A 14643-nucleotide genomic window follows, 5' to 3' on the forward strand; every position below is an offset into this window, starting at 1 on the left:
CAGGTGGCTGTGGACAGGCCTGCTCTGTAAACAGCCACAGCACACCCTCCTCATACCCACAGGGTCAGGACACTCCTTCAGTTTCATCTGAAAGGCAACAGCCCCCAGCATGGCACTGGAACAGGGACTCCCAGACTGACGGCACTCCCAGCTGTCTTGAAGGTCTGTTCTTGACCTTCAAGCAGCACTTTTGCCTTAGGATTCACCTCACAGAGCTGCAAAGATAAGGGAAATGGACAGTGTAACCACTTTAAATACAGCAGGCTGGTGTATTTCGGGTTGGTGGCATGCGGAAGCAGGGGGAACAGAAGCAGAAGTTCCCAGGGGTCCTGCAATGCAAACATGTGCCCATCCAGAACCACCACTGTGATAAACAGCCACAGCCAGGGATGCAGAGCAGATTTTCATCTGCTTTGCCTGCTGCACTCTGCTCTGCCACTCCCTTTCATCCCTGTGGGGTCGGGATAATTCCTCACGTTAGCAGAAGATGAGCAGGTAAAGCCATCCATCTGTGGAGCCAGAACCTGGTGGTCACTGTACAAGCCTCCAGGGAAAAAAAAAGTAAAAAACTATCAACCCAATTACTCCATAGCACCAGAAACTCCCAGGCACCCTCCTGTTCCCTCAGCCCCTTTGAAATGCAGTACCACATTGTTCTGTGTCATTTAATTTGGAGCTCAGCCTCAGAACGGCAGAGCCTTGCTGAGCTTCAGGAAGGAAGCAGCCTTGCAGAATGCAGAAGTGCTGGGCAGACAAGAACACCTCATGCCCCACCAGGGATGCCATTTTGTGACCCTAGTGTCTTTTTGCCATCCCAGTGCCAGAGAACGTTGGTTGGGACTCCTTCCCCTGGCAGCCAGCACCCTCTGGATGATACTTCAGTGCAAGCTGGAGGGAGCTTGGGCTTTCTGCTGCAGCATTGTTCTCACAACCTGAAAGCCTCCAAAAGCTTTCCTCATCTCCTCCTCTGCACACAGGTCAGGAGAGCCATATTTTTAACCCTTCAAAGAGGTGAGCTTTGGAGAAAGTGGACATGGAAGCCAAGAAAGCTGATCCTGTCCCAATAGCTGCACCTAGGCTCTGTTCCAAGTCAGCACAGAAGTCTCTTTCTAGTTTCTCCCTGCCACCCAGAAGGAAAGGTGATTCTCCATCATCATCTCTCCTCTTCATCAGGTTTGTTGCTCCCCTCTGTGCTGGAGGCACATCCTTTTTCATGTTACAGCCTCAGCCTTGGCAGGGCAGAGGCATCCTACCCTAAGGGAGAACATGTCTCTGAAAAACACAGCAGATGTGCATCTGCTCAAACTGAGCATGAGCCTCCACCTCATCGTGCTCACCAGAGCATCAAGAAGCCCAAGAAAGGCAAACATCTGGTGGGCTGGGGACAAAGAAACAGGACGCTGCCTTGGCACACCCAGAGGCAATACTCCATTAGGTGCTGATCCACTCTTAAGGGTAACAGGTACCTTCGAGTCTCCTACCAACACCAAATAGCTAAAAGAAGTCAGCTCATGGGTGACAGAGGACAAGCACTGACTCATCCCTGAGCTGTCACCGGGGAGAAGCAGCCTCCTCTGTCCACTGCAGTCCAACAGCACAGGATCAGCCTTTTCTCACTCCTCTGCTATTGGGGGAAGAGGAGAGGTGTTAGATGACTGTCCACTTGGCCTGCTGGCCACCTAGGAAGAGGCTCACCATGGCCTTCTGCTTGCCTGGGGTGCAGCAGCAGCAGTATGGTAAGCCCAGGCATCCCTGTGAGGCTGCAGACCTCCAGAAGCTGGGGCAGTTCTAACCTGGAGTTATTCCTGTCAACTCTGGCCACGGGAGCCGGAGCTACAAACTGCCAACGTTTCTATTAAAGGCTCCAAATTTCCCCTGGTTTGGCTGAAGCAGAGAGGCTGCAATAAGCTGCCACATGCTGGAAAAGAAATGGGACAAAAGGAGTCCTGGAGCTGAGCGCTCCCAGGCACTCTCCAAAAGCCTGCAAGCCAAGAATTAAGCACAGCTTGACCTTCCTCTTTCAAGGAGCTTACAGTCCAGCAGCAAGCTGCTCCAGAACCTTGCAAAGACAAAAGCAGCTGGAGACCATGAAGATGAACCAGGTCCCAGCAAATCTGGAGGAGTTCATGAAGGCCAGGATTTGGCAGCATGATTCCCCACAGTCTGTTGGGACAGCCTGGGTTCAGCACCAGGTGTTTGCTCCAGAAAGCAGGAAGGGATGTGCTGGTTGTACACAGGGCTGCACCCAACTGCTCTCTGTACGTCATACCCACTCTGCAAAGGCTGTGTCTCCCTATGAGTGTGGGCAGAGCAACAGCCATAAAGACAGGAAAAGCACATGCTGAGCCCATTGAAAGCCTCCCTGAGACATGAGCAGCTCTGCAGACCACTACAGTCACAAGCACCAGCTGCCTGCAGCTTGCTGCCTCCACCCAGGGCCACCAGCACGCAGCAGCATCAACTCAAACAGCATCCAAAGGGCAGTGGCTGCTGCAGGCAAACAGAGACAACAGGATTTATATATGTATGAGGCCTGTTGAAAGAAGAGACACTGAGGACTTTCAACCTGACCCTCTGCTTCGGAGCAAACAGCTGGGCTCAGCTGCCTCACCAGAGTGGCAGCACCAATGCAGCCCCAAGCCAGTGCCTTACCCAAGGCACGCAAGCTCTCAGCACAGGAAAGAGTGAGAACCAAGTCTGCTCTTTCATCTGTGTGATCTGATCACCACTCAACCTCACCACTCACCCATCCCTATTTTGGCTCTGTGCAGAAGACAAATGCTTTCACTCTCCTGCTCTCCCTGCAGTGAGGCCTTTCCTACTATTTTATACCTAACTAGAATCAAAACAGTGCAAGTTAGTCATACCTTTTCTGGAGGTAAAAATGCCACTGTTTTCAACTGTATTATTTCCCTGCTCCACAGGTTTCAAAGTGGGAGCTTCACAGCAGGGAAACTGGGCCAACAGCATTTGCTGGGAAAGAGCAGTGTTTCTAAGAAGCTGTTTCACATTTGATCAGGTTCGTTTTGCTGTTCCTCGAGCCTGGCACAGCTGGCAAGGCCTGGCTCAGGAGGCTACAGAGTAGAACCAGCCCAGGGAAAAGAACAAAATACCATTAGGACCCTGCTAAAATAACTGCAGAGAGGCAGATCAATCTCAACCTCAAATTAATAGACTAGCTGGCAAGGAGGAAAGACCTCAAGGTTTGGGACAGTGTCAGTGCTTGAGAGAGTTGGACCTGTCTCCAATGCCTGACAAAGAAAACCTTCTGAGCCAACTGCATCCTCTGGGACTCTCTATAAATACATCTGGGGAGAGCACACGTACAGATTGAGGCGACAAAGAGACCTGACAGAAAAGCACTACAGTATTTCACTCTCCCTCCTTGCCCAAGGCAAGCCATTTCAGCTCTTTGTCTCCCTTGGACAGCCAAATGAAATATGCCTGGCTTCCTCTTGATCATTAATCCTCTCTGCAAAGGCGAGGCAGGGAGCAAATCTTTGTGTCTGAGTGGATTCATCTCGGTGACAGTTTTGCAAGGCTGAGTAAGTCATTACGAGGCTGCTAGCCCTGGCTTTCTAAAGCAGTGGCTGGGAGGGTGAGGTGGCTTCTCACTACTTCCTCCTGGGATGAAAATGTCCCCCAGCAGGACTACTGGCTGACAGGCAGCACTGGGCCAGGCTTTTGGCCATTGGACCATTAGGGATGCCTGCACAGTTTGATAAGTACTTGAAGTTTGCTCTCCTTCCAGCAGTTGCCTTTTGGAAATGCTCCTGGAAAAGAAGATGGGATAGTAACAGGATGAAAATGCTGGACCCCAGACAAAAGTACCCACAGCAGCAGACCTAGGGCTGAGATGCCAGCTGGAACAACCTCCCCAAGGATGCATTGGAGCCTCCACTGCCAGAGGCTTTGAAGATGCAATCAGGTGCTCCCACTCCTATGAAAGTTTGGACTAGCCAATCCTTCCAGGTCCTTTCCAAACTAGGTCATTCCAGTACTGTGATCAATTAAAACTGAGGAGGTCACAGGAGCCAGGAGCCTGTGTCTCACACCAGCTGCTTCCCTGGGACCAGGACTCCTCTGCCTGATGCTGGGGCAGATGCTTACACAGCCTCAACATGAAATTGTGGGAAAAACAGGTGATTTCACATACAAGACAGGCTGCAGAGGCAGGGAAGGAGCCTTTGTAGATACTGAAGCTCAAAGCTGGCCAGAAAACCTCTTCTCTGCTCAAAGTAGCGATGTCACCAGAGCTGCAGTTTTACACCTGCCCCCAGAGCTCAACAGCAGAAGCCCAAACTGAAGCTGCATGCACATGCTTGCAGGGAGAAGCACTTGCAAGCACAAGGCAGCAGAGCAGCAGGTATGGCACAGGCAGGCACTGGGCAGCCACACACATGCCAACCAGCACATATTGGCGTGCCTGGCACAGGTCAGCCGTGTCAGCTCCATCGGGGCAGTGCCCAGCACCAAACACAGGCAGTGCTAAGTCACTGCCCGCCCGCAAGGACCAGGGAAGAACTGACAGCAGATGAGTAGTGGCCTGGGGCTGCCAAATTCCTCTGGAGAAGAGGGAAAGCAGGGCTGCCTGCTGTGAGTGGCAGGAGACGTGACGCAGAGCCCCAGCTCCCCATATGTTCCATTAGCGGCGCAGGAGGCAGCGTTCCCCTGCAGACACAGGTTAAACAGACCTGCTCCGCCCCACGAGCTGACCCCCAGCCGGCCACAAGGCTCCCTACCCCCTTCCAGGACATGGATCACCAAAGATCCTTTCCACCGCCTGACTCAGCTCCCGGCCTGCCCTCCCCTGCGCAGTGCTGAAGGCAAGGTCACTCGTGCTCACACAACTGAAACTCCTGCGGAGGGTTTTGTCACCAGGAGTATCTGCTACGCGCAAGCTGCTGCGCAGGCAGGAGCTGATGCGACGTGACACGCGGCGAGGGGCTGCCAACCAGCAGCGAGCGGTGGCCTCACTGCCAACAGACCACTGGAAACCAGCTGTCAGCGCAGGTCAGTGGGAGATGAATGAGCCCCTGAAGGCAACTAGCCCAGGCAGAGACAGCCTGGGGTCCCTCTTTGGATCCTGCAGCTGTATGTCGCCTTACAGAGAGGCCTGGGATGGAGCATCATCATGGTATTCACCCCCTGCCTGCTCATCCTGCCCAGCCCAAGATGAGATTCCCTTCGGGGCGCAGAATTGCAAACACTCTACACATCCCCAAGCTCAAGGGGGTTCATGAAGGAGAAGAAAGTCTCAGTCTGCTATGTAGCACCCATGGATATAAGCAACAGGTGACAAAGACAAGATGATTGAGGGTTTCCTCAGCCGTACGACAAACCAAGCCAGAGCAGCATGGGAGCTGTGTTGCATTTCTAAGAGGGCAAATAAGTAGAATGGGTCTGTCACCAATGGGGCAAAGCCAAGCTGGCTTGTCATCAGTATGGTCCACTCTGAGTCACACCATAATGTGGAGGTCAAAAACCTACAAAAGCAGGAAAAATCTGGAAAAGAAAACACTTTCAGCCTCCACCCTGAGGCCATCTGCACTGTCCACCTGGAACATCCACATCTCTCCCTGGGGTTTCCCTTTCATAGTCACCTCCCCGCACTGAGTTCCACCCACTGGAGGTATTACAAGAGGTGTCTGAAGGAGAACTGCTAGGGATGGTCCCAACCTGCCACTGCTGCAGCTCCCAGGTACACAGCCAGTGGGATCTGGGTGCCAGTGATGTTTGTCTGTAGTGCACATCACAGGTAGTGATAGGACTAGGGGGAATGGAATGAAGCTGGAGGTGGGGAGATTCAGGCTGGAGGTGAGGAGGAGGTTCTTCACCATGAGAGTGGTGAAGCCCTGGAATGGGTTGTCCAGGGAGGTGGTTGAGGCCCTGTCCCTGGAGGTGTTTAAGACCAGGCTGGATGAGGCTCTGGCCAGCCTGACCTAGTGTGGGGTGTCCCTGCCCATGGCAGGGGGGTTGGAACTAGCTGATCCTTGTGGTCCCTTCCAACCCTGACTGATACTATGATACTATGACTCGGGACCCATGCAGACATGTGCAAGGCCTCCCAAAACACTTACCCTGGAGTCTGTATCCTTATTCCAAGCCTCTGCCAGCCCAGGGCCCAGCAGCCTGTCACACTGTCAGCTCTGGTCTCATCTCTGCCATCAATACAAGTTAGATATGTCAAATTCTCTATGGCTCTCAAGGGCTTTTTTTACCCCATTTTTATTTGATTTGTGAAGATTACATAACAGCAGCATCAGATAACCTCCTGGCTTCCTGGGAGCTCTACAGGCCTATACTCAAGGGCACGTGGGCTTTAAACGGGAGGTCACCCCACCTATCCAGGCAGCTGAAACATCCCCCCTTTTCCCAGCACCCCAAACCTCCCAAGGCATCCAACAGCTGATTCCCACAGTCATCTTGGGGAATGGGAAAAGGGAAGGAGGAAGTTGGAGAGCTCCATCTCCCAGAAAGCCACAGGCACACACTGCAGGGTGACCCACTGATGCAAAGAGGGAGGTCATCTGGGTGAGTCCTTCCAGATGCACACGATGAGATAGAGGGCAGCAAAACCCCAGGTTGGTGGTGGTAAGCTCTGGATAAAGGTATCCCACTCATCATCCTCTCTGGAGTGGTGGATATGCAACTTTGAGTGGTCTTGGCTCAGTAAAGGCTCCACCTCAGACAGTGGACTTCAGCCTGTGGTCCCCAGAGCTCGCAGGAAACCACAGTTCATGAGAACAAGCAGAACTATGACTGAGGAACAGCACAGAGAGGGCTGGGCATCTGTAGCACTTCCTGGGCCCCCAGAGGAAAACCTTGAGCGGGAGCTAATGGACTGGAGCTGCAGCTGTGATTGGGTCTCCTGCATACTGCAGCCTGGACCAGCCACACACAACAAATTAGCATTCAAAAATGCTTCATTCACAGAGCCCAAAACAAACAAATGAAACCAGCCAGGAGAAAGAAATTAAGTGTAAAAACACCCCAATAATTAAGCCCTCTGCAAATGTTTCACCAGCTGCCAACCCCTGACTGCAGACCCTGACACAGCCAAGCAAAATGATTGCTCCATGGTTCCATCTTTGCAACACAAACCATCAGGCATGGGAGCACAGCTCCACAGACCTTCATTTATAACAGCTGGGAGAAAAGCAACATCAACAGGCCTGAGCAGGCCTGCCAGCAGCCATGGCAGTGCTGTCAGAGCAGCAGGAGGGGCTGGGGGTGGTGCTGGGCACTGAGGTTTGGCTGCTGTGAGGGAGCATGTGTAGGTTCCCAGTCCCCTACATGAAGAAAGCTGTTCACATTAAGAAGCCATTTGGGGCACTGGGTAGGGAAGGAGAGTCTGAAGGATGGCACAGATCCTGGATATGCTAGCCAGGGGAAACCTTAGTGACACCACTGAGAAGGGAGGAGCATTCAGTGAGTACTTCTGCACTGGATTTAGGACAAAGCCAGACAGCAAGGGCAGAGGATGCTCAGGAAATGTTTGCTCTTCCATGGGAAGGCTCACGGGTTCGGATAACATACATTTGAAGCTGGAGTCACAGCTGACTGTCTGTCCACATGTCAAAGGGTGATCTCTGGCCAGCTGGAGATGTTAGAAAGTCCCAGGAGATACAGCAGCCTGTACCTGCCAACATTCAAATCAGTAAATAGCACAAGGCAAAGACTGAGCCAAGGCAAAATAAATGGATGGCTGCAACTGGACCAGATCACCAGGAAGCAAAAGAAAGTGGCATAATGAACATGAAACAACTCATGCTTGCAGCTGTCAGGCCCTGCTGGCAAAGAGGATTTAATTTTTGTGGCAATTGTGGGCTTGATTGAGAAACAAAGCAGCACCTGGGCCATTCATCTGAACTCAGAGAGGACACAGAGGACTTGAGACCATTTCCCATTTTTAATCAAGAAATTACAACTCCATCAAAGGACAGTAGCACACGTTTGAAGTCACTGTCAGCTGACTCAGAACAGCCCCATGACTGGGGATCCACTGCAGGGCAGAAGATCTCCCCCAGAGATCTGTACGCTCCAGCAATAAGAGGATTGCTGTAGTAAAGCTGTGCTACAGACAAATCAGAGAACTTCTAAGCTGAAAACAGGTCCCAAACCCAAAAATACACCAAAGGATGCAGGAATTAAGATAGAAAAATACAAAATATACTCCAGTGGAAGGCTTTACAAACTCTGTATATTTATCTTATCAAAGAGAGGTGAGAGGTGGCTGCACCCTAAACTGCAATAGCCAACACAGGGAGCAGAGCTCGCTCCAGGCTAGCATCCAGAGGAGTAACACCTTTCCCTGGCTCTAAGCAGCAGCAAGCCATGTCTTTCTAGCACCTTATGGAGCACCCTGACTCAGCTCCCCACAGACAGGAGGTCGAGCAGCATGGCAGCCCATGCTGGGCAGGAGCCAACCTGACAGTATCATAGTATCAGTCAGGGTTGGAAGGGACCACAAGGATCATCTAGTTCCAACCCCCCTGCCATGGGCAGGGACACCCCACACTAGATCAGGCTGGACAGAGCCTCAGCCAGCCTGGGCTTAAACACCTCCAGGGACAGGGCCTCAACCACCTCCCTGGACAACCCATTCCAGGGCTTTACCACTCTCATGGGGAAGAACTTCCTCCCCACCTCCAGCTTCATTCCATTCCCCCTAATCCTATCACTACCTGAGATCCTGAGAAGTCCTTCCCCAGCCTTCCTGTAGGCCCCCTTCAGATACTGGAAGGCCACAATTAGGTCACCTCAGAGCCTTCTCTTCTGCAGACTGAACAGCCCCAACTCCTTCAGTCTGTCCTCACAGGAGAGGTGCTCCAGCCCTCTGCTCATCCTCGTGGCCCTTCTCTGGACACCTTCCAGCACCTCCATATCCCTCTTGTAATAGGGGCTCCAGAACTGGACACAGTACTCCAGGTGGGGTCTCACCAGAGCTGAGCAGAGGGGGAGGATCACCTCCCTTGACCTGCTGGCCACACTTCTCCTGGTGCAGCCCAGGATCTGATTGGCTTTGCAGGCTGCAATTGCACATAGCTTCCAAATCCTTCCTGTCATTACAGGCCCATGCCAGTCACTGGTGCTCAAGGTGTACACTTTAAAGCAGTGATTCACAAACCCACAGAGGTGGGGAACATCCGAGTACAGAGGCCAGGGGAACAGAAAGATTCTGGGATTTTGCTGAAAGTCAGAGCAGGGCACAAGGCAGCCAGTATGATGCAGGCCTCCATTTGCACATCCTCCTTGGCTAGAGAGAGCACAAAACTGAACTAGAACCCTACAGAAAGAGGTCAGGTTGAGCCAGTCACTACTAAGGCTGCCACAGGGGAACCTGCCAGCTCTGCCTCAGATGCAATAAGCCACCTCTCCAGCTGGCAGAGGAACCCAGGGGTTGGGAGACTCAAGCCTACCTGCCTGTCAGTGCCTGATGAATGCCAGCACAGATACAGAGAGATAGGGGCACATGAAACCCACCATGGAGAGCTCATTACATCCAAGCCAGAATAAAGAGTCCCTGCAACGTTGTGAGGTTACAGGGAAACAACCCACTCCCAGAACTGTCAGAAAGGTCTCCACCAGCAAAGACCTTTGCAGAAGCTTTCTTGCTTCCAGGAATCAGGACTGCTGGGTCTGACCAGCAGTTGTGCTGTGGGGCAGCAGTGTGCACCCCAAGAAAGCAGAGCATTCCTGCCTGCAGTAGAGAGAAGCATTAGCAGGAGTTCTTGGGGAAGAAAGACTTTGAATGGCCACTAGGTAACCCCAGGCAATGTCCTAACTCACACTGGGAGCAATGAGCCAGCAGGCTCTCCCAGGCTTCTCCAAAAGAGATTTTAGCCAACAGCTTGCCGCTGCTGCCAGCCTGCCATCCCAGGGGAAGGATGTCCTCTTACCTGGCAAGGACAACTGCAGCCATTTCTCCACATTTCCTGGAAGCTGTGGCTGCACCCTAAGAGTTGTGGAAATGCCATCTCCTGAGCCCCACAAGGGCCAGGGGGTGAGGAGGCAGCTGCAAGGGTAGTGTGACTGCAGCACCTCCTGCTCCATGTCAGCCCATCTCTCTTCTGTCCCTAATCAAAGGCAACCCTGCCAGCTTATTTTTTTAATTACTGTTATAAATTACATGTTTCATCTCCCCTGTCCTGAAGCAGCAGCAGCAGACTGGGATGCACAAAGCCCAGGCTGCTGGAAGCTGGCACCACTGCATCCACACTGTTCAGAAAACCTGAGCCACGGGCATCCTGAGTAACTTCAGTGCAAGTCCAGGGGGAACCACACTTCCCCTCCTTGTCCACCAGCCTTCAGCCTCTGGAGTCTGACATCCCCAGCAGTTAACCTCAGAGGATGCTGCGGGAAGGGCATTGGAAAGCTACCTGTGGTGGAGCTTTCTCCAGCTCTGCCCCAGACTTCCTCACCACTTTTCACAGTCCTGCTCCCTCAGCTGGTCCCCATACCCTCAGTTCCTTCACCCCACATACCCCCTCCAGGCCCTTTTCTCCTCCCATTCCCCTTCCCAATTTTTTTAGCATCTTCAAAGCTTTCTCTGCTCTCTCTCCACATCTTCCTATTCCTCCTCCTTATCCACCTCCCTCTCAATCCTCTGATTTCTCACATCTCCTCCCTGTGACCAGGACAGCCATGCCACCCTCCTTCCACTTCAGCTAATTCCCTCTCTTCACAGAAGTCAGCATTTCATCTCTGCCATTGAGTACCCTTTCATGCCTCCTGGCTTTTGCCATTCCATTCCCTTCCTCCCCATGAGAAGGGCAGTGGGGAGACCTGTGCTCAGCAGGCTTGACCCTCAGCTCTCATTAACGGAGCCCTTCTCAAAGCAGGCACAGCGTGAAATAGATAAATAAACCAAATCTCTGTCTAGCTGCTGTCTCGGGTTGCTTAAGGGAGCCAGGCTCGGGGGTGGGATGAAGGATGCTATTTGGGGAAGCTGTCTCCATGGCAACCCCCATTCCCACCACCAAGCGGGCACAGGTCACCTGTTTCCATGAAAGTTTCTTTCCCTCCCTCCCCATCACTCCATTCTGGGTAGCTCAAACACAGACCCAGAGGTGCAGACATTCCAGCCTGCAGGAGAAGCCACAGGGATACAGGAGAACCAGCAGGGATGCTCCTGACATGGCTGCAAATGGCCTCCAAAGTTCCCCCCTGCCATGTCAGAAGCAGCCAGGGCACCCCCATGGTGCAGCATGTAGGGACCAGCAGCACCAACTCCCCTCTGCCTCACAAGAGCAAGGCAACTCCACTGGCTCCCCGCCCGCATCCCCATGGTCAGTCTAACACAGGCAGGAGGAGAATGCTCTGCTGTAGGACTTGGGATGACCTTTAAGAGTCCCTTCCAACCCAAAACATTCTGTGATGGGCACAGGCACGTAGCCTAACACATGTACTGTTGGGACTGGGGCAGAGATCACCATGTGTCCTCTCCCTCTGCACGTGGCCCTGGGCACTGCGATCCCACAGGATCTCAGTCCTTCACTTTGATTCGGAGTCAGCCACTCCCAGGGAGGCTGCCAGGTGCTCCCAGCACAACCCGTGGCTCCCTTTTTAGCTCCAACGACTCCACCTCTCACGCGACAGATGTGCTCGCAGGGACCTTTCCCCAGGCGTGGCAGCGCCAGCCCTGCCTCGCTGAGCACTCCCGCAGCCAGCCTGCTGCTCCCACCGGCGCCAGCCCCCTGCCTGCACGCCCACACACCCGCCGCAGGGCTGGCACCAGCGCCCCATACCCCCGCACCAAAACAGCCGGCACAGCTCCAGGAGGAGACAGAGAGAGGATGGAGTGAGAAGCGGAGAATGGGGAACTGGTTCTGCTCTCCAGCAGGGTGAGAACGCACTCAGCAGCGTTCTCAGCCACTGTCAGCTTTAGCACCTCTCCCGCCGGTACCAGCAGGTAGCTCCCTAAGGGCAAGGCAGGCAAGAGGGTCGGCAAAGACCCCCTGGCTGAAGTTCTGGGGTGAGCACCCCGGCAGCCATCCTGCAGCACAGCACAGGCTGGAGGGATTCACACGGCTCCCCCACAGGGCTGGGAGTTTCGCCAGGAAAAGCAAGTTTATAAATAGTGCATTTCAACACGAACAAACCAAAGCAGCAGAACTCGACAGTCAGATAAGCCAGGGGCTGAGCGTCAGTCCCTCCCCAGCATCCTCCTCCACCGGGAAGGATGGGCCCTCCCCTCCATCATGCAGCTGGCCAGGCCCATCCTGGCTCTATAGAAAGCCTACATCCAGAGGTGTCCCTGTCAGATGTGCTGCTTGGGAACACCCTTGGTGCAGCTGGTCTGGCAGTCAGAGCCAGGCAGCTGAGCTGGCATCAAAAATGACTAGAAGCAAGGAAGCAAGGGGGATGGCCACCTGCTCTGCTTGAGAGCAAGGGCAAACACAGCCCACAGCAGCCAGCTGCCGAGACAGGGCCAAGGGCCACAAATGTCAATGTATTGCTTGAAACCAAGTCTTCATAAGCCCACAGGCTAGAAAGTGTCTAACTTCTCCTAGAGAAGACAGCTGCACCACGTGAGGCTGGCACTTGAAACAGAAGTTTCATGGCATGATGCATTACACTGAAGGGGCAGGTACCTGCCAGCTCCCAACAACAAGCGAGGCGCTCAAGGAGAAAGGCAGCTTTTATCTGTGCATTAAGAAGAGCAGCAACTTGTCAGATGAGAACTTGCTTCTCATAAACACAAAACAGAAGAAAAGACACCCCTGTGCCTACAGAGCGAATGGAAGGACATGCCTGCTGGGGAACTACCTGCCAGATTGCAAAAGGAGGAGCTCTTGATGGTAGGGCTCATGGGAAGACATCAAGAGATGACATGTCAGAGCAGTCCCATCAGCTGTCAGCAGAAGCAGCCTCTGACAGTCCACCAAACACATGCAAGGCTCTTCATGCCACACTTGCTTACCTTGATGTAGGTGTCAAGGGCTGGGTGGACACGGTTGACTGCCAGATGGATGGACAGTGGTGTAGTAAATGGGAAGCTTGCCATGACCACATGGCTGGGAGCAGGGAAGGAGAAGATCTTGAAGCCATACTTCTGGAACCGTTTGATCTGCTCTTCCGATGGCTTTGCATCTCCCTCGCTCAGGATTCGGCCGATGGCAAAGCGGCACTTCTCTGGAGACACCTGATCGAGGGGGACAGACAGATGGCGTGAGAAGAAGGCCTAAGGCTGGCCAGAACCTCGTCCTGCTGAGCGTGGAGGCAGGAGTCCACCACAAACCAGGGTAAGTGCAATGGCCCAGCATGACAGGGCACACCAAACCAGGCGTCCACTTCTAACCAAGGCTGGTCCAGGCACACACTGTCCACATTCCTTCCACCCTAAGCTCACAGCCAGTGGGGAAGGTACTGCTCACCTCCTTGGAGGGCAGAGGGACTTGCAGCAGAGAACTAAACCCCACCGGGCTGCTCACCTAAGCCCACCCTGGGTGACAGCCACTGCAGGAAGTGTCTCTCCTGGAGCCCATCAGTGACTCTACTGTTGAGGTTTGCTCACCTCTGCCCCCATCTCTAAGACATTTCCGCGACTCCAGGGAGTGCTGCTAGAAAGAGATGTGACAACAACCTACCCAGCCTGCACCCATCCCACCCCAACGAGGACACCCTGCAGGAATGCCTGCCCCCAACAGCTGCCCAGACATGTGACCCACCAGCATGGGCCACCAGCACTAAGCTGGAAGGAAATCCAGAGTCTGATGGGTCCCTCCTAAGGAGGCACACTCAGTCCAGCACAGGGGTGATAAAACTGAGGCACCCAAGACTTGCATGCAGTCACCAAGCTGTTTGTAGCAACACAAAAAGAAATGCATGCCCTTCCACCCTGGACCCAAACAACATGCAAAACATAAAACATGCTCTCCTTCCAGATTTGGAAACACCTTCCATTAAGGCAGGAGGCTGCAGGGCTCCCAGTCCAGCAAGGTGAGTGTCCAAGGCTCTGCTCCTGGTACAGGACTCCAGCCATTGCCACACCAAAGCTGCCCCGAGGCCATGGCTTTCAGTTCTGGTTTTTAACAAACTTCCACCACTCGACCACCACTGACCCATGGCACCAGGCAGGAACATGGCAGGGGGCAAGGCAGCCTGGTAATTCTCCCCCAGTACCAGCTAAAGGCACAGTGTGTTTTCACACTGCTGAGACTGGAGCCCAGCCACACTCTTTAACTCCAGCCTTTGTCCCCAGCAGAGCTGCCATCCTTCACCCCACGAAGAGATGATTAAGAAGAAGTAGGCAGGCAGAGACAGGGCTCCTTCAAGCACAGTTCACTGGCCTGAAAAAAGAGCCCAGGAGGTAGAGAGGGTGCAGGGGGCACCAAGTGGGGGGTACCATCTGAATGTTCATGCTTCCCTGTCATCTGCTCTCAAGCCGGGTGGATGAGACAATGTGGCAGACAGCAACCAGGACCAGTAAATGTGTGATCCTGGCCACCTTCTGCCAGCCTCTTCTGGTGAGGGCTGGGGAACCAAAGCCTCCAAACTTCTGTCACACAAGGTGGCAAAACTCACAAGGACCTGCCAGGATGCCTGACAGTGGCAGCAAGACAGATGGACACCCTTGCAGGCGCTGGCATCAGGAAGTTCTCATAGGGATGATGCGAAGCAGAGAGAGGATCCACACAA

At 53.5% G+C, this 14643-nt stretch overlaps 1 protein-coding gene across 3 annotated transcripts in view; it reads right to left on the minus strand.

Moving 5' to 3' along the window:
* TEX264 (testis expressed 264, ER-phagy receptor) overlaps positions 1-14643 on the minus strand; it is a 47590-nt gene that overhangs the window by 21938 nt on the left and 11009 nt on the right. For all 3 annotated transcript variants that reach the window (XM_068157972.1, XM_068157971.1, XM_068157973.1), the window contains exon 4: positions 12926-13147. In XM_068157972.1, the coding sequence (XP_068014073.1) occupies positions 12926-13147 (222 nt within the window). The remainder of the gene's footprint in view (positions 1-12925; positions 13148-14643) is intronic.

Source organism: Melanerpes formicivorus, unplaced genomic scaffold (genome assembly GCF_026170545.1).
Source record: "Melanerpes formicivorus ecotype bairdi unplaced genomic scaffold, bMelFor1.0.p_v2 SCAF_38, whole genome shotgun sequence".
NCBI lineage: Eukaryota > Metazoa > Chordata > Aves > Piciformes > Picidae > Melanerpes > Melanerpes formicivorus.